The 20,878-nt window shown below is 39.0% G+C and overlaps 1 protein-coding gene across 5 annotated transcripts in view; it reads right to left on the bottom strand.

Annotated features, from left to right (window-relative positions):
* The window catches only part of PTPRK (protein tyrosine phosphatase receptor type K), a 546,302-nt gene extending 525,718 nt beyond the window's left edge, over window positions 1-20,584 (bottom strand). For 4 of the 5 annotated variants that reach the window (XM_058566316.1, XM_058566319.1, XM_058566317.1 and 1 more), the window contains exons 1-2: window positions 20,472-20,584; window positions 17,378-17,443 (exon numbers count right to left, since the gene is read on the bottom strand). In XM_058566316.1, the coding sequence (XP_058422299.1) occupies window positions 17,378-17,443; window positions 20,472-20,529 (124 nt within the window). In that variant the 5' untranslated portion in view covers window positions 20,530-20,584. The remainder of the gene's footprint in view (window positions 1-17,377; window positions 17,444-20,471) is intronic. The other variant, XM_058566323.1, reaches the window with a different exon arrangement.
* Window positions 20,585-20,878: the final 294 nt, after the last annotated feature.

Raw genomic sequence — 20,878 nt, 5'->3', positions numbered from 1 at the left:
GAGGACGAGCGCACAGGACGAGCAGGGGCGTCCCGGGGCTCTGTCCCCACGGTGGAGGGCCACCCGCGCGGTTGCCGGTAGGAAGAAGGGGGAGTGTAGCAGCCCCTAAAAAAACACCCACCTGCGTTGCAAACTCACTGTTCCTTATTCATGTTAGAAAGAATAAGACACCCCACCCCCACAGAAAACTTATTGTTCCTTATTCATATAAAAATAAAACTTCAACCAAAATAAACGTTGTGTAACTTTCCAGTTACTGAACAGCTGGCGTGTCTCCTTTCTGGTTTATTTGTCATTTGCCGAATTTTTGGATTTACTCTCTGCTTCACTGACTTTGCTTGTTGTTCTGAAACCTTCCGGCCTCTTTCCACTTCTTCCCTCAGGAAGAACCTAAGAACAGCATCAGGCTCACTATCCTCTCCCTTCGCTCAGGTCTGCTGGAGGAGAAAGTGTTTCTGTTTTGTTTTCAACATCTAATAGCTATTTAAGACATAGGATTTAACAAAAGGACTTTATACCGACAATGAAAACAGCAGCGAATGATTTCATCCGGAGGAAAATAATGCAGTCAAGTATTCTACAGTTTGCTACTTTTTCGGCAGCTTGAAGTGATTTCACCATATGCCACCCTTACGCGCCTCTGTGAAAAGACTGTATATGTAGTACCTACTTTATTCATTTTTGTAAAATAGCAAATAAAGTAGATGTGGTCATAATTGAATACACAATTTTTATTCAGAATTTTGGTGTCATATGTACAAGTCCTGGAACAATGGAATCTTGATTGACATCTGTCAGTCATTCAGACTGACTTTATCTTTAGCCTTGGTAAATCAAGACGATGTGAAATTCAGCTTAATATAACATTCACATAATTGACACATTTTTTATTCAAATTAAATATATGCTATTAATGACCAGGCTTGTGATAGAACTGGAAAAATTATATATATAAAATCATGAAGGAAAAGACTTTTTAAAAACGTTAATAAGAATAGAAGCTTGATTAAACAGAATTTGGAGTCTTATAGCTCATTAGCACACTGACTAGCCCAACACTTGTCAATTCAATTCAGCATAGCCAAATTCATTCTTCCTTAGGGTGCAACATAGAAGTTTTTTTAACTCATTAACCTATAACTGTTAGCACATCACTCTTCCTATTTGATTGAGGAATGTTCCTAAATCCTAGGTAACAGAAAAGGACGTATATTTTCCTTTTGAAGGACTTAGCAGAACTTTGTAAAATTTAGCAGCAATATGCCTCGGGAAGAACAAACAAAAACCCACCATCCGTATACTAATTAATCTGTTCTTCTACTCTTGAAAGAAAGATGAAGGATGTTCATGACCTGGTAGATTTGTTTGTTTAAACATGGAAAAAGCTTGTTTAAAAATTGACATACAGTGCCAGGGCAAAGTGCACAGAGTTCCTAGCTTGCCCATACTTTGGGTCAACTGACAGAAGATTCATCTCACTTCCTCCATCCTGGAAGTAATAACAGTAACAGGTAATGTTTACAGAGTGCTTACAGTGTGCTTGGCACTGGCTTAAGATATACAATGTCTCACTGAGACATTAAGTATACAATGTCTCCTTGAGTTCAGACAACAATCCTATGACATTGGTACAATTATTACTACCATTTGACAAATAAGGAAACAAGGTTAGGGATTAAGTAATTTGCCCAATAGCACATATTTGGGTGAACAGCAGCGGAGGGGAAACAAAGAGGGGCAAGGAAATTCTCAAAGGAATCAGCAAACTAACGAGGATGCCTTCTCACTAAAAATCAAAGAAATGCAATAAAACTTTTGCACAAGTAAATCAGTCCTTTTGTCTTAGTTGTCACTAATGCTGGCCACAGTAACTAATGCTGGCCAGAGCGGACTGAAATCATTTGAGTAGAGAGTATGTGTGTCTTCCACATAGTGCCTGGCAAATATTAGGAACTTACCAGGTCTTTGTTTATTTGAAAGAATGAATGGCTGTATCTATCAATCAATAGAACTTGTTTAAATTTGGTATAACTGAGGGAAAAAAAGTTGTCAACATGCGTTTAAAAAATCACTAAAGTGTTCATACTCTTTATTCTACTAGATATTCTAAGGAAATAATTCAAAATATGGAAAGTGTTATATACACAAAGATATTTATCATTTACAAAAGGGAAAGGTAGAAATAATATAAATGTCCAACAATAGGCAGATTCATGAGCATTACCTGGATAGAGTATCTCACAGCCCCTAGAAATGAGGATTATTAAAAAAGAGTAAGTAGCAATGTGGAAAAATGCTCATGATAAAATGTTGGGTTGGGCAGGCCCGGTTGCTTAGCGGTTAAGTGTGCGCGCGCCGCTACTGGCGGCCCGGGTTCGGATCCCGGGCGCACACCAACGCACCGCTTCTCCGGCCATGCTGAGGCCACGTCCCACATACAGCAACTAGAAGGATGTGCAACTACAACATACAACTATCTACTGGGGCTTTGGGGGAAAAAAAGGTGGAGGATTGGCAATAGATGTTAGCTCAGAGCCGGTGTTCTTCAGCAAAAAGAGGAGGATTAGCATGGATGTTAGCTCAGGGCTGATCTTCCTCACAAAAAAAAAAAAAAATGTTGGGTAAAAAAAAAATCAGAAGACAGTACAGAGTTTCAGTCTGGAAAGACGAAAAAGTTCTGGAGATGGATGGCAGTGACAGTTGCACAACAATGTGAATGTATTTAATGGCACTGAACTGTATACTTAAAAATGGTTAAAATGGTAATATTTATGTTACATTTATTTTACTACAATAAAATAATCAGAAAACAAAAGTTAACATGTACTATGATTACAACTAAGAAAAAAGAAGACTAAAAAAACCTCATAAACCATAATATTGATATAATTAATAGTAGGTATAGAATAATAAAATTTTATAACGGCCCTTCTCTATTTTCCTAATGCTTTTGGTATACAGTTAAAGTATATCTTTTTAAAGAGGACAAATTTGTATTCTGGTTACAAGTTTGTCACATAGGAAATTCAATCATAAATTTAGATCTGCATTTGGCAGAAGTGTTTTCTGTAGAATCCCAGTTCCATCAAAATTTAGTAAGCGGAATTGGAAAATAGGATCTCCAGATCAAATAAGCTTGAAAAACTCTGGACTGAGCAAAGGTAAGCGGTTTCCTTTACTATAGCAGGCTTCTATACTATAGGACTTATCCATGGTTACCAATATGGTATTGCCCACTGTGAATCTCTTGGAGGGGGGAAAGAATGCACTGTTTCTCAAAGTTTTGGATCATAAAACTCTTTAATAGAGAAGTATTTCTCTGGATTATGCTTTCAGGGAACAGAATTTGGAAAGCACTGCTCTAAGCAACATTTAATATCTCTGTATCTCAATTTCCTTCGTATGGAAATGAGGCGAATCAATCGGATTTTTCAGAGGATTAAATGAAATCTATATTTTATATATGTTTTTCATATAGAAAATTTAGTTATAGGTATAGATATGAAAGGGCCTGGATGACAGTAATTGCTGTGTAAATGTTCTTTTCTTTCTCTTATTCCACTGAAGGATTATGTACAAACCTGTACCCAGCAGAAGCAAGGTTTTATTTACCCCGTGACAGACCATGAGTGTACCCACAGTACGTATTTATAAGCAATTAGATAATATTCTCAGCTTATTAATAAAAACTAATTGCTTATATTGTGCTTTTCAGTTTGTAATGCCTATTGACCCACATGATCTCAATCTATCTTCACTCCAACCCCGTGAAGTAGTCAGGGCGGGTAGTAGTATTAATTTCACGTAACTGATGAGGAAAACCAAAGCTTAGAGGGATGAAAATGCTTGGCCAAAGTTATGAGGCTGATTAACAGCAGAGCTGTTACTCTAACCTGTGTATTCTGATTCTGAATCTCATTTTTCCCCATTCCCCAATACCTAGATACCTAATTCTCATCTCTAAAAACTTTCATTTGAGTTAGGTGTCAAAATCCTCAATGCCATTCATCAGACAGAGCCTTTTGGGCTGGTGGGTGGAAATGAGCTTCTATTTTCTCTTGGAAAGGAGAAAAAAGAAGAAGAAAAAAAAAACTAAAAGCACTTCCTTACAGTAATAGTCTTGGCATGGGTATGTACGTTGTCAGTAGAGTCCTCCAGGAAGGGAGGGGCAGGGAATTTCTGACAATAAAGCCCTTGAATAGAACAGGGACTTTCAAAAAAGAAAAAAAAGGGCCTGTTATGTCTTTGAAAGCTGATGTTCTGGATGAGTGTTGGAGTTTTCGACTGTAGGGCAAAGCCCAGTTGCTCCCCGCAGTAGTGCGGGAACCTGGCCAGTTGCTGCTTAGGTCTTGACACCAGAGCATCCAGGAACAAATGGAATAGCGAGGACCGTGTGCCTAAGTCTCTAAGGAAATTCTCCTCTCTATATGTTCTTAGGTAATTCTGGACCAAATGGAAAGAAATTCACTGTACTCAAAACCAGAGCTATTTTGTGAGTCCCTTGAACCCTTTAAAATATCCATAACTGAGGATTAGTTCAGAAAGACTAGGGAAGAAAATGCATGCTCCAAAGGTTTCATCCAGAGAAGAAAGAAAAAATATGAGCAGCTTTGAGAGCTCAGTCAGTGTTGCCAATTTGGAAGAGCAATTAGCCTACAGCTGGATATAATTAACAAGCATGGGTCAAAAAGGAAGCCAATCATAAAAGTGTGAATTGGATTGAGGTGGAGGGATGGGACAGTTGACAGTCACTTCCAGAGCTGGCATATTCTGACTTTAGAGTCTCTCCTCATTTTCAAAAAACCTAGTCTAACGGTGTTAATAAAAGATTGAACTCTGAAGGAAAAAATGTTTGGTCTTCATGGTACACTAGGATGTATTTGATAAATTACCTTTTCTGGGACACTATATGGTACCTTATTCACCCTTTAAACTAGAGAGTAATTTCCATGCCTCCCCCCCGAAAGAAATACATAAATATGTATTTTTCTCCCCAGCTCACTATAGGAAAAAACATATAAAGAACATCAGCTATATAGCATCCCATTGAATACTGCTTGAATTCTTTTGGTCTGAATGGACAAATTATCTTGAGATTTTTGTTTGTTGGTTATTTTAGTAAAGAACAGGAAAGAGGATAACTCTTAAAACTAATTAAATACATCTTATATTCAATAATATATTTTGCAGAGTTAAGAGCTCATATGCAGAGTTGCAGCCTGAGGAGAATTAACACAGCTGAATGAGAAATTCTCTAATGATTATGCTCCTTCCTTCCTCCCACTTACTTCTGAAAGGGGGTTGGGGAGCTGGCGTCACATATGGAACCCTGTGGATCTTGCCATCTTTCTTCTCTGCTTATTCTGGTCTGGAGACAGAATGAAATAGAATTCTGAACACAAAATGTGGTGCTTCCAAAGCTCTGGAGATTTTTCTAATCCTCCAAATGTTCTCCAATAAAATCCTCCCTTTATGCTGTTGGTGCTGCCACAGCGTTCATAACCAGGGGAAGTCTGACAGGAAAATGAACCATTAAAACCTACACACAAACATAAGGGCTCATTTCAGTCCTCAAGTCCTCTTTAACCAAAGCAAAGAATTCATTTTGTCATTTGCAAGCATTTATTAAGTGTACAACACAGTGCTAGTTACTCTATGGGGGATACAGGAGAATTAGTAGTTTACATTTGAGTTTAACAGACAAAAAAATAAGAGACAACAAACCGTGTGTGTGTATGTGTGTGTGTGTGTGTGTGTGTGTGTGATATATATATATATATATATCTCCTAAATGTGAAGGAATAGAATGCAAAGTATTAGGTCATGGTGAAATGCAGTTGGAGGGAAAAGCTTTTGGGGGATGACCAGTTTTGAGCTAAATCTTGAAGAAAGTGGTGGTTGTGACTGGCAGAAAAAAAGGCCTGAGGTATAAACCACTTTTTGGAGCTTGAACTTCTTACTCGAACAGGCTTTCTGTGAAGTAATTTGCTCTTGATAACTGACCAAAATGTGCCTCTCATTGACTGTAACGCCTGTCTATCCTGGAGATGAGTTCTCATTTTATTGTTCAACATTTTCAAATCACCTGAGAAGCCCTGTTGGAAGACGCATAAAATACAGATTTCTTGTAACATCAGTTTTTACACTTTTAAAGCTTCACAACTGCCTAAACTAAATAAGCCCGGAGAAGAGGTCATTAAGAAATAGTCATACAAGCACAGTGGAGTATTAAAATCACATGCAATTTCTTTGGGACCGTGAGGAAGTAGTTGATTAGCTCTTTTACTTGTTGACAATTACAGCTGATACAAACTAATGGTCCACCAATCTCGGCAGAAAGTCAAAGAATGACAAGCTACAACACTCCAGGGGAAGAATCAGAGGCTGAATTCGTCAAAGCCTGGTTTTATGCCAGTTTCTACATGATGTAAAATGGCCACTTATCTAATTTATGTAAACTTTAGAGAAGCTTGGTGGACAGTGTGAATGTACATAAGAAATAATAATATTAGCTAATTTCTTTTTTTTTTTTATAATTTTTATTTATTTACTTTTTTCCCCCAAAGCCCCAGTAGATAGTTGTATGTCATAGCTGCACATCCTTCTAGTTGCTGTATGTGGGACGCGGCCATGAGGCCGGAGAATAGGTGTGTTGGTGCGCGCCCGGGATCGAACCCGGGCCGCCAGCAGCGGAGCGCGAGCACTCAACCGCTAAGCCACGGGGCCGGCCCAGCTAATTTCTAAAAAAGCACGTTACATGGGTTGTTAGGCAGAATAATGACACCCCCCCTCCAGACCCCTAAAATATCTATGTCCCTGAAACCTATGACTATGTTCCCTTACGTGGCAAAAGAGACTTTGCAGGTATGACTGAGGACCTTGAGATGGCAATGTTATCCTGGAATATCTGGGTGGGCTCAATGTAATCCGCAAAGTCCTTATAAGACAGAGGCAATAAAGTAAGAGAGAAAAGATGTAGAGATGGAAGCAGAAATCAGAGAGGAGAGAAAATGCTACACTGCCAGCTTTGAAGATAAAGGAGGGGCCATGAGCCAAGAAATGCAAGTGTACCCTAGAAGCTGGAAAAGTCAAGTGAATGGATTCTCCCCTAGAGACTCCATATGGAAGGCAGCGCTCCTGACACCTTGATTTTAGTCCAGTGAAATCCGTTGCAGACTTCTGACCTACAGAACTGTAAGATAATAAATTTATGCAGTTTTAAGCCATTACGTTTGTGATTGCTGTTACAGCAGCAATAGGAAGCTAATACACGTGGGTTATCTCATTTGATCCTTGAAGCTAGTATACCACTCTTACATGTTCAGATGACAAATGACAAAACCGATGAGAAAATCGATGCTCTAATAGGTTAATCAATTTGCTTAAGTAAGTAGTGGAGCCGAAGTACAAATCCAGGCACTGTGACCCCCGAGTCTGCAGTGTTAAGGAATATCCTGTTTCAAAACACTAATTTTGAACGGCATGAATATATTGAATTATCACATGATGGTACATTGTGATAGAAAATTTATAAAAATTTTTTGGATGTATTTGCAGTTTTCTGTATTTGCAGTGAACATAGTTCTGAACATTCTGTTTCAGTTCTTTTGCTATAAATGCTGGCAATCACATTCTAGACTGGTAGAATTATATTATTTAGTCAGAGGAACACGTGGACAAGGAGATCGCCTTATCAGCAGTTATCCTGAAGGTTAATTATTTACATTTGATATCTTTCCTGTGGTAGATACCATTTGGCATGGTCATAACAACCATTATACCATCTTCCATAGACTATAAGTTACTGAAGGGGCTGAGACTATTTCCTCTGTTTCCTACAAGGCCCAGAGTCCATGTCAGCCCATCCACTTGCTTGAATCCTTTCCATATGAATCAGTTGGTCATTAGTTCTGTGCCTCGTTGCCTCCTTAGAAATCAAACTTTTACTTCATTGTTGCATACGCTATCACTCTAATTTCCCAGAATTCGAGGATTGTATATTGTTTATCATCGTACCTCTGCCCATAAAATAGTTACTGTCACATAGCTGTTCAATTAATGATAGTTGAGGAATGAATGAATGAATGGATGAATGAATGAAAAGACTTTTCAAAGTCACTTAGCTTTATAGTCTGGCAGGAAAAGGTATAGAATTCTGAGATAATGAAAGGACAAACCCCTGGAAAGAGGATTAAAGAATAATAGAACAAAGAAAATCTTAACTCCTATGGCCATTTGAAGTTTAAAAGTATCATTCTGATGCAAGATATTGAAGCCCATTTTTTCCTTTATTCCATTTCTAATATTTTTTTTGTTTATAGCCACAATATTGATCAAGAATACGGGCTTATTAGTTTATTGCTTTTTGTGTTCTTCCTGCTGATGAAATATTTTTTTGTGTGCATAACAAATAGCTGTCAACACCACTTATTTATACCCGGAGATATTGAAGGCTTATGTTCACAACTCATTGTGTGAAACTCAGAACTCTGTTCCTCCTGCAGCAACAAGACCTGTGAGTCTAAAGCCAAGGCCTCCTGGGTAAGGTGAGATTGTACCCTGACAGTTTAGAGCTGTTGAAGTCATCTTAGATCTGGGTGTTTGTGGTTCTCCCCTCTTCCTAGATAGCTTCGAGAAGGGAAAGCTAAGCTCATACCTCTTATTCAGAATGTTATCTTTCAATTGTAAAACACCTCAGTAAACACATCCTGATCAGGTCCATGGCCCAGGATCAGTTACTGGATATACACCCTTAATTCAGGGTGGTTTGAGTAAGATACTTCTCCTGCCAGCCTGCCCCACACAACCTGATTTTTTCCTTCATTTATTTCATAAATATTCACAGTGCGTCAAAGTGCTGGGTACTATTCTAGGAACTGTTCACACGGCAGGGTGCAAAGTAGGCAAAAATGTCCACATTGTGTTTATATTCTAGCAGAAGGAGATGGACGACAAACAAGTAAAATGTATAGATGGCCAAGGAAGAATAACTGCTATCATTAAAATTAATATTGTAATATCTGAAAAATATCATAAAAAGGAGAGACTTGCATTGTATTTTTCTCTTGAAACCAAGACTAGATTCAACTTAATAAATGTTACCAAAAGTAAAATTGTGACTAAGTATAAGAAAAGAATGTATGATTAATAAATAAGAAAAATTTTTTTCTTGGAAACCACATGCATTTATATTTTATGAATAATTGCGTAACTATCTGGGTTTCCTTTTTTACTTTGGCTGCTAGGAAACTCAGAGCTAAATTTTTAGTCATATTTATGTGTACAACATATTTCTGTACAACTTGTTCATCTACATTGTTATATATTAACTTTCTAGTGGTCTTATTTTCCTATTCTACTCTGGTTTTTCTTTCACCTTGATTTCTTTACTTATTTGTATTTTAATGTATTGGTTTCATTTTTGTAGACCAAGAGCTAAGCTTACTAATAAATAAGCAAAACGACCAAACAAATAAAAAACCTACCCCAGGAGAATGGGTACTTAAGTTTTATAGATTCATAAAGAATAGATCAAGAGGTTCTACCTTCCAGCTTCTGAAATCTTTTTAGATAAAAAATGCCAAGCCACATAAAGTTAGGGTGCCTTATCCAAGATTTTGTAGTGCATCTTCAAGCATAGTGCTAATTAACCACTTGTCAGGATGAAACGGGAATGGGGATGGTATCTACATTATGATAGGCTGTTGGTTAAAATATTATCTAAGGTTACTCATCTCTAAGTCACAGAATTTTACTAGCTGTTAAGTTTCTATCTCCTTTATACGACATTCTGCCAGTTCTCCTTGGATTTTGGTGAGAGAAAGAGATTAGGGTGACCTACCAGGTCCTCCAAATTCTTAACAAAACTGTCAAGGAAAAGAAATCTTGGTACAGAATCAATAAATCTTAGCAAACGGGCGTGTTTGAGGAGACTAGGTAAGACACTAGAAATGCTTTAAATTATTGCAACCTACTCTTGCATTAGAAAGAAATTATGTGATTCAGATCCAAAGGTATGATTTCTCAAGAAGAAAAATGACACTTGAGTTGGTAAGTGACAAGACCCATCATAGAGCTATTTTGTCCAGTAGTAATATAGCTGCTGATCAGTTTACTAAGGAGCCCAAGGTCAGATTAATTATTTAGCAGTGAAATAAATTGAAAAGTTTGCACTAACTACTCCAATACAAATTGAAACACCAGACTCTGCAAAACTCGCAGCAATATTCACAGAAAACGTAAGTGAATTTGAAACTAGGTGTTGCAACTGGCCTATCCTCACCATCTCTTCTTTCTTCTTCCTCCAGCCCATCCAATTACCTCCTCTCCCCCATCCCCATCTGCCCCTTCATGTTTACCAATATCTTTCTTTTTTTTTTTTCTGTGAGGAAGATCAGCCCTGAGCTAACATCTGATACCAATTCTCCTGTTTTTTCTGAGGAAGACTGGCCCTCAGCTAACATCCGTGCCCATCTTCCTCCACTTTATATAGGGCACCGCCACAGCATGGCTCGACAAGCAGTGCGTCGGTGCGGGCCCAGGATCTGAACCAGTGAACCCCGGGCTCCTGCAGCGGAGCTCGCGCACTTAACTGCTTGCGCCACTGGGCTGGCCCCCCAATACCTTTCTAATATCACAATTCCTCTCTGCATCTCTCGTTCCCTCCTCCCCTCTCCCTCCCTTCCTATATTTAATGTTCTGTACTGGGCATTGAGGGGCACAGAGACAGAGAACACAGTCCCATACCTTCAAGAGCATAAGTTACCTTCTAATGGTGAGTATGGCGACAGGGAGAATGACACCTGAAAAAAGAATTACGAATAAAGGCAAGAATGATGGGCACAACTGAGGTACAAACAACCTGCTGCGAAAACACAGATGAAGAAGCAATTAATTTCTGTCATTTTCCAGCAAGCATGGGTGACAGATATCTTCACTCTGCATATTCCCCTCCCATCTGTTTCTCTCACTTCCAATAGGGACAGTTTGGGATCTGGGTTGTCAGTTTCTGCTACCGAAATGTGAAACCGGAGGATGAGATTTATTCTAATGTCAACCACAGAAGAGGCTGTATTTAACTTCATAGAGTGAAAGAGCAGTTTGGTGACCAAACCTCCACGAGGAACAATGATCCTAGGTCCCTGCTGCCGGTTTCTGCGTTAGGACCTGCAATACTGGTTATTTCAGCCGTGTGTTCTCATTTCTCCCTCTCTCCTCCAACTTACCAATGCCTTCCTAGGATTTCCCAGTGTTTTGCCTTACTAGTTCCTTGTACCAGACTATTCTGGCTGCTGTGTGCCTCAGGTACAGACCAGTCTGATTGCCTATGGGTTATGAATTCAGAGGCACTCTCCAGAGACACTTTGTCTAAAATGCCATCATTTTATATGTCTTATCAAACATTCAAATGTTCCTGTGAGGGTAGAGCAGAAGGTCTGTCAGTCATTTATACCTCAGTTTCAATGATTTCATCATATCATTTTTCTCTGAACATCTAGCAGACATGAGCTACCCTCGGGAGGCTAATTCACTCATTCAGCTACTATTTGTTTAGCATCCTATTAGAGGTTAACTTGTTACAAAAACGAATAAGACCTCTCCAACTCATATGCCAGTTGGAGAAAGAAACACACTGTAATTTTACTTTTTTGGTGTGTGTGTGTGTGTGTGAGAAAGATCAGCCCTGAGCTAACATCTGCCACTCCTCCTCTTTCTGCTGAGGAAGACTGGCCCTGGGCTAACATCCGTGCCCATCTTCCTCCACTTTATATGGGGTGCCGCCACAGCATGGCTTGACAAGCGGTGTCCGTGTGCGCCGGGATCCGAACCCCAGGCCGCCACAGTGGAGCATGCGCACTTAACAGCTACACCACTGGCTGGCCCCAATACACTGTAATTTTAATAAATGATAATTGTATGGAGGAACAACAAATGCTGCCTTGGGAATTGGGTGCAGGCTTCAGAAAGAGGACCATAGAATTTGGGGTAAATCTTGAAGTTTAAGTTGGAGTTGGCCAGAGCTAGGGAAGGAGCGGGAAAAAAATTGGAATTACGAACACTTTAAAATGAGGAAGTTTTGGGTGAAGGCCAGGATAGAGACATCAAGCTGCCAGGAATAGCATAAGAGATTGTGGGTAGGGGAGAAGGGGTAGATTCAGAATTTGGGAGAAAATGTCAAAAGGGAGAAAGGGATAGAGGAAGATTATAAGACAGTCTGTGACTATTTTAGATTTTTGCCATTGAGAGCTTGTTTCAAGAGGCAAAGAAATAAGGCAGTTGGGATTACATTAGTAAGATAACTTGGAAGGAATTAGAACATGAAAAATAGAACTGACAGTACATAAATCATCGACACTACTTTTAACCAACTCTTTTCCGAGTCACCTAGGATCTGCGTGGTTTGTTACACAGAAACATGTTAAAAAGCACAGGTGTCCTGGTTCTATCATTCACTAACTGCTGGTAGGTACCCTATACTCCTAGGGATCCATTTCATCATATTTTACCAGAAAGCACAAGAAAAGATGATCCTTAAGATCTCTTTTAGTTCTAAAAACTATGATTATTTTTAGGTCTTGGAAGAACTGTGCTGTGTATTGCACTAAGTAGACACAAGCTCCTCCTACTAGGAGCGTAAGAGTTACAAGAACATTGGCATCAAAGAACTCAGGGTTTTATTATTTTAAATTTTAAAAATAACTTTCTTCCTCATTACAAAAATAATACATGTTCATTACAGAAAAATTCAAAAGAAGAAAATTGTAAAACATCACAATTCCTACCCACTCAGACAAAACCACAGTTAATGCTTGGTATATAATCAGACTGAGAACACTATTATTTCATGTAAGACCATATTCAATTAATGGTGCATTATTCTCTACTAGAAAAAGCTTCCTGTTTGCTTCTTCTAGAACCAAGAGATTTTCACACAAATAACTATTGAGCATTTCATGGGGTTCATCAAATCCAGGCAGATTTCATTCTCCCTAGAAAGTCAGTCAACATACATTAAGTAAAAGCTAACAGAATTACAGCTCAATACAAACGTCTTCCCTGTGTTTTCAGATTAATGCTTCCTTGAAGTGTCTTCAAGGAACACACTCAAACATTACTAGGAGGTGTGATTTATGGTGCATGCACCACGTGTCAGTACTTGCTGTGTCCCATCTTTAAACCTCATAATAATACTCGAGGGCAGGTATTTTGATCCCAGTTTTACAGATAAGATTTCAGCAGCTTGCAGAAGTTAATCGACTTTATTGTGACCACATTGCTAGTAAAGAGCTGAGCCAAGATTTGGACCCCAAACTGCCTGGTACCAAATGCCATCTTCTTACCACAACATCAGCATTCGCCAAACTGTTTTCCAAATAATGCTAGTGTCCAGTGAGATGATAAGAGTGTTCCATCAAAAAATGTTTCATTGTCAACTATGTTTGAAAAACATCACACTGCAGGAAAGAAACATATCTAACTTAATCTAATGCTTAGTTCCTTAATCTTATTTGGGCGCTACACACGTTTTTCACTGACAGACCTTCAGCCACATCACCTTAGAGACCAAGGTGAACAATAATGAATGAGGAAACCCAGGAACCATTCACTGGTCTAGGATTTTCCCTATTCAGTACAATTTAAATAATCGCTGCCCACTAGGAACACTTCATGCAAGATCAGGGAACCCTTGAATAATAGAGCATAAAAATACCAAAAGTCGTTATTTTCTTTGTAGTCTCAAGTACAAACAGAAACTGATTTACCGTAAAGTTAATGAAGATTAATCCATAAGCCCCCCTGCACAGACCTATTCCAAAACCCTGGCAGGTTCCTAACAATGTACTCATATAACCATAAGCTTTTTGTACAATTTGCACACAAAAAAATATCACACCTGCAATTGGTTAAGACTTTGTCTCCTTCCTCATCAACTTGCCCTGTGCCATGTTTTGCCCTGCTGAGTGATATTGGAGTAGCCATGGACTTTTTTGGTATTCAGTTAACTAGATGAGTGGGAAATGCCATTGGATTTGTCTAATGCACTGATTCTCAATGGGGGGCAATTTGTCCCCTCAGGAGACATTTGGCAGTACCTGGGGACATTTTTGGGTGTCATATCCGGGGTGGAAGGTGGGAATATTACTGGCATATAGAAGCCAGGAAAGCTGCCAAACACCTGGAATTCGCGGAATGCCCCTTCCTCCCACCAACAAACATTTACCAGGCCCAAAATGTGAATAGTGCCAAGATGGAGAAATCTTGGTTTAGTGGAATAAATTTTGTGGTTTGCAATCACTTTCATGTACAGTTAAGTTATTCCTGATTGTCCTCATGTAGAAATGGCTTCCATGAATATTCTGTGCTGACTTGCCCAAGGTCGTGACATGAAGATAGAAGACCAGATACCATGTCACTATATGAACTTACTCTAACATAATTGACACTACAAGTACATAGGTGGCGGAAGAGAAAGCACGTTTGAAATTTACGGGGCAGAAGCTGGTCTGAGATAATTTTTCCAAACCTTGAACATTTAAAATTAGTGGGAGGATAACTACTCAAAACAGAAGACTTCTGTTAAGAACCTCCTCAACAATGCAGTATGTACAATTACAAATGCATCACACGTTTTTCTATTTTTGGATGAGAATTATGCAAAATGGAATTTATAGAACTCCTCAGATTGTAGGGCACATGCTTATAGCCGTACTACAAACATCATGTAGTTCTGTTTTTTTTGTGTGTGTGTGTGTGAGGAAGATCAGCCCTGAGCTAACATCCATGCCAATCCTCCTCTTTTTGCTGAGGAAGACCGGCCCTGAGCTAACATCTATTGCTAATCCTCCTCCTTTTTTTCCCCCTTTTCTCCCCAAAGCCCCAGTAGATAGTTGTACATCATAGTTGCACATCCTTCTAGTTGCTGTATGTGGGACGCCGCCTCAGCATGGCCAGACAAGCGGTGCGTCAGTGCGCGCCCAGGATCTGAACCTGGGCCGCCAGTAGCAGAGCACGCGCACTTAACCACTATGCCACAGGGCCGGCCCCTATATATATCTGTTTTTAAAGTCACCCGTTTTATGCCTCCCAACATAGGAGCATCTTGGCACGACATCACCAACTACGAATTGTGAGGCTGAAATAAAGCTTTCTAAACTGTCGTTAATTTAAAACTCATTTGATCTACTATGCTAGAAGACAGACAGAATTATCTTTCCATTCCATTTATAGAAACTACAGGAATTGTCATAGAAAGAGGTGCTGGGGGAAAAGTATCATACAGGTATGTTAGGCAGACAATGAATAAAAATGTTACATTTTTCTTGAATTTTTGTGATGTTTATTTTATTTGTCAGCTTTTTAAAATGTGTAATTTGTTGTGATTTCTCTTGTCATTTTAAATATTCACTTTTGAATCCAATTTTGAATTTATAATTTCAATTTCTTTTCTTAAAAAGGGTCTACAAAGTTATGTTAAACTCCAGTCTCCACAAAATCTAGACATTCTCCTAGAAATACATTTTATTTTTATATAAATACTAAATTGGTATTTCTTTAAAGACAGTGTTTGCTTCCTGCTAACAGCTCATTGCAGAAAGCAGCCCCACTGAGAAGTCCATTTTTTTTCCATCTTCTCCTCTGAAGGACTGAAATATTCTCTTCCATTTCCCTTAATGGAAAATGAAGATGCAAGAAAAAAAAATCCCATTTCCCCTGTGAAACCTGCTGCCCTAGAGGCACAAATATAATTGATGGATTCTAGCCACGCTTGCTTTCCTTGCCATACCAATAAAGTTTATTGAAATTGGAATTGGAATTAAAAAGCTTAAACCACAGAACAAGTCCAGGGGTCAGATAAAAATATATATGTAGGCTATACCCAAATAAGAATAGTGCTCTACCCTCAGCCAGACTGTAATGCAAATTAGCAAAACCAGTCTCTTTTATTTTCTAATCCAAGCTAATCACGTTAACATTGAGGAAAATTTTCATTTTTATTTAATATTTTATGATCTAAGACTTGTCATTCCATATTAGAGAGAGGGTCCAAGATAAAGAGAACTTTTTGCCTTATGGTTTAGAGTTCTATGGCTTTAAGATTTAGAGAGAACACGACAAAAACTATCTACGGTAAGGCTAAAATTACAAGTCAGGGTGAACATCAGAAAAATGTAAGTAAAAATGAATTTAAAATTGATACATGTACATTGAATTGGTTGAAATGTAAAATCCCACAGAGAAGTATTTGTGGATTGCTGCAGGAAATCTACATTAAAGTACATTATTTCATGCCGAGAGAGTCGTACTGAAATTATCAAGCACTCCTATGGCAAAAAGGAAAGAACAACCCACAGCTTTATAGCAGCGGTGAGGGGAACAGCGCATCTCAAAATAAACCCCTCACGCTTTCTGAGGACTAACTCCTGCTAATCGAATGTCTTGAAACATCTGGGCACTACTCGAAGTTGCCTGAACATTCCCGCCAAAGAGACAGACATGCAGGTTGCAATAGAGTGTAATAATATTTCAGAGACACTGCTTTTGAAGAATTTCTAATTTCACTCCATGTTAAAATGCCCCAGTCTAACAGGAAGACAAAGATGATGGGCATCAAGAGCCCTAGAATGTAGTGGAGGGAATATTTGAAGCTAAAAACAATCTGGGTGGATGTGTGCAGATAACAGCACAAATGAAGCATTTGAGCTCCTGATTCAACTTCTTGTTCTCTACTGTGTGTAGCTCTGGAGCGATCAGATAGGCTTGTTGCCAGAAACTTTTGGGGAGAATCTGCGTACTTTGATGTTTTAGTGGGAGAATTTGGTTGAGAATTCTGTCAAGCTCCCAGCATTAGGGAAAATATCTACAGGGCTCTGTAGACTTAATCTTTTGCAGAATCAGGAAAAAAGGAAGTAGTCTGATATAAAGAAAACGCTACGGATTTAGAGACAGAGAAAAGGTGCAGAGCTGTGACCTGGGTAAATTCCTTCACCTTATCTGCAAAGTATAGACTAGTAACTAGTACACATCTGAGAGCTCTGTGATGAAGATTTAATGGCAATAATGTACTTGAAATGACTTCACAAGGGGCCTGGAACAGAGTGGTTTTGTTGTCGTTGTGTTAATAGTTATTTTTCTCCTCCTTCATCTAACCTCAACTGCACTTAGGTGATCATGTTTAAGAGAAAGCTGTTTACTATATGTTGAAATTAATCGTAATCATTCTGTTTCTTTATATGGGTAAACATTTTGAAATTTGAGGGAGAAGGTGTTAACAAAATGAAGAGAAAGACTTACTCATTAGATGATTCACAGAATAACATTCAAGTTCACATTTGCTGAGGAGAGGGAATGGGGACACGAGGTTTTAATAGTATCTTACCTTTGTAAGGACTCAGACTACGTTGTGTACTCAGAATTTCTTTTAAATTGATCAAATAAGTCCAACCTAATCTGAATAAAAATAAAGTTTCTAAAAACAATATTACATATGAAAACCATGCTGAAATTAAGTGCATATTTTAATTTAAGCAGGAAGCTTGCGCTAACAATTTCTACCATCGCACATGAAATGTCCAATACACTATTCACCAGAATGAAATATGCTTGGATCTTTCTTCTCTCCTCCCTCTCTCCCTCCGTCTCTCTCTTTCTCTCTTTTTCTCTTGCTTTCTTTGGTTTCAGATGAACCAGAAGTCAGTTGGACCTCAGTCCGTGTCTAGATTTTAGACCTAAAAGATATCACTATGATAGACTTATCTATAAGGTTATTCTATATAGATTCTGATGATAGTATCATAATGAGGTTCCAATGTAACAGAAAAGTAAATATAATATGAGAAGTATATATAGAAGTATATATTAAGTGTTCTTAAATATGATATATTACAATTTTTACTATTCTTCCTACCATACCATTATTCATAATTCTTGAGTTTTTTTCTCTAAATACAACATGGTTTCATGATCCATAGCTGCACTTTTCAGAAATGACATGACCATTCTGTTAAGACTCTGGGAAAATAAAATTAAAATACAATAGTTGAAATCAACCGGCCATATATCTATATTATCAGCACTGTGAAAGTTAATGGGAATCTATTAAAATGTGTGCATATACATATTTTTTTCATACCTAAGCTGACCTTCCCCAATTTTATGCCACTCTTTTCGTCTCTTCTTTTCAATATATTGAAATTACAGGTCCGTAACGCCTTACCTGCAAATCCAAAATAATCTGAATAACAAAAGGCGTTTTGAAACTCATAGGATGGCAAAACCTAGCTGACCATGAGGTTATTTATGATCTCTGTTTTACACACTTATGGATGTTAACACATTTCCCTACAAATGTAGCTGTCTTTGATTACAGTGCTTCCACAGACCCCACTGTGGATGTATACAATACATGGTACGTGTACCACATCATTGGTCTAAAATTCTAAAAGTTCTTAACTTTGATACACATCTTGCCCCATGGATTTCAGGAAAGGGATTGTAGACCTAGATTTCTTTCAGGATTGCTCTTGTAGTATTGACTCTCAACTTTTCCTCTTTATTTGTATTTTAAAAAATTCAATAAACTTGGATTACGTTAAAGGTCAGTTGTGTTTAGAAACTGATCAGGGGTTAATTCAGGGCCTCTTTCGTGAGCTATTAAAAGTAGAATTAAAATTATTTCTATTAGAGAACAAGAGAAAGCTAGATGTCCAACAGGAGTATTCATTTGAAAACAAACAGAAAGACACGATTCCTTATCATGGAGGGAAATAGAATGCTAAATTCTAGGTAACCCTATTAAAATGTAGGAGTTTCATTTTATCAACGCATCTCAAAAAGAAGATGCCTGGCACTGTATGCTAACTGCTAAGAGTCCCGTGATTTTCTATCATAATCCAGCTGTTTTCAAAGTTTTTGATAGATGGCCCTTAGCGCTCTGCCACCTTGCTCTGTGAATCATGTAATTGTTTACTGTACCGGTCCATTTAACTCCCATTTAGCACCATATCTCATACATACCCCCGAGTATTCATATTTCCTTTCTTTGATGGTAAAAGAAAACATTTTATGTTTTCTATATATGGGAATTCAGAAGTCAAGTTATTAAGCAAAAAGATGATTTTTTTTTTTGCCTGTTAAGTCTTTCCCTTCCTTCCTTCTTTTCTTCTTTCCCTCTTTCCTTCTCTCCCTCCCTTGCTCCCTTCCTTTCTTCCTTCTCTCTTTTCTCTCTCTCCCTCCATCTCTTACTCCTTCCGTCCCTTACTTCCTCCCTCCTTCCCTCTCATTTGCCCTTCCTTCCTTCAAATAAATACTATCTTTAAGGAACTTTGATGCACGGGAGCACTTCCCTTGAAATACAATGCTTTTTTCTCATATGGAAGTTAAACACATAAATATTGCCCCATTAAAAACAATTATAATAACCTTTGGACTTTATTATGAAAATGCTATTATATAGCACTTGGCCAAGTGATAATATGATTATATCAATTAAGCAAACATAGACCACATATTAATGACATTTGGCCTGGATAGAAAAATAAGAATTCGAGAGTAAACTTCTCTAAATAAGTAAAATTTTCAAATCAACTCAGAGGTGTAAAAATATACAATAAACTGCACATAAAGTATACAATCTGATAAATTTTGGCATATATACACCTGTGAAAACATCAACACAATCAAGATAATGAACATATCCATCAGCCCCAAAAGTTTCTTCAAGATTCTCTGCCACCTCCTCCTGCCATCCCTCCTGGCCCTCTCCCCCATCTTGTCCTCAGACAACCACTAATCTGCTTTCTGTCATTATAAATTAGTTTGCATTTTCTACAAAATTATATAAATGGAATCATGCAATGCCTACTCTTTTTCTGATTGACTTATTTCACTCAGTATAATTATTGTGAAATCCATCCATGCTGTTAGATGCATTAATAGTTCATTCCTGTTCTCAGAATGTATCCCCATAGAGAAGTCAAGATGGCGGCGTAGGCAGACTCTGAACTCACCTCCTCCCGCGGACACAGCCAATTTCCAACTACTCGTAGTAAAATTACCCCTGAGACAGAACTGAAAACTGGATAAGAGGAACTCCTGCAACAACAGACAATCCTAACCGAGGTGGAAGAGGCGGAGACTGCCTTCTGGAGAGAAAAACGCCGCCTTCACAAGCCGCCAGCTTCACGGCCGCGGGGAGCAGCTCACAGGTACGCAGCCTCCCTGGAGGCGCGGGGCCCTGAGCCGGGAGCGCCCCCACTGTGGGCATTTTGTGGACCCAGCACAATCGAGACGAGTGGCATAATATGTGACTATGCCTGCTACTAAAACATTGGGGAGTACCCACAGAAAAGCTGGTTCACAAAGATATTAAAACCGGCTCTTAAAGGGCCCACGTGCAAACTCACCCGTCTCAGAAAGCAACTGAAAATCACCAGAAAGACAGGTGCACAGTGCTTTGGTGAAAAGAGACTCACCTGATAGGCTCTCAGTGCATATCAGTGAGAGGTGAGACCTCACCAGGGACTGGGACATTGGCGGCGGCCATTGTTGTGGCCTGGTGTGGACGTGCTGATGCAGACGACATTGGAATTCTCCCTGGGGCATGCTAGCCCAGGGTCTGCCCCACCCGCTACAGCACCAATTTAATCCAGCTCAGCCAGGGCGGGCAGCCCACCCTAGAGACTGGCCCCACCCAACAACAAGCCCTCAGGCAACTTGTGGGCCTGCATAGATTGGTGACTGGATTCTCTGCAGCCTGGCAACTGAGCCCACTTCAGTGGGGCAGGGTGTGCACAAGGAGTGGGTGGAGAGTGTGGGGTGGTGGTAGAGTGTGTGGGGCTCCTGCCATGGAGAGACTGGGTCCACTTCAGGATGTCGGGGC

This window comes from Diceros bicornis, chromosome 23 (genome assembly GCF_020826845.1).
Source record: "Diceros bicornis minor isolate mBicDic1 chromosome 23, mDicBic1.mat.cur, whole genome shotgun sequence".
Lineage (NCBI taxonomy): Eukaryota > Metazoa > Chordata > Mammalia > Perissodactyla > Rhinocerotidae > Diceros > Diceros bicornis.
Note: the sequence above shows the minus strand (reverse complement) of the source record. Positions and strands in the feature narration are given on the sequence as shown.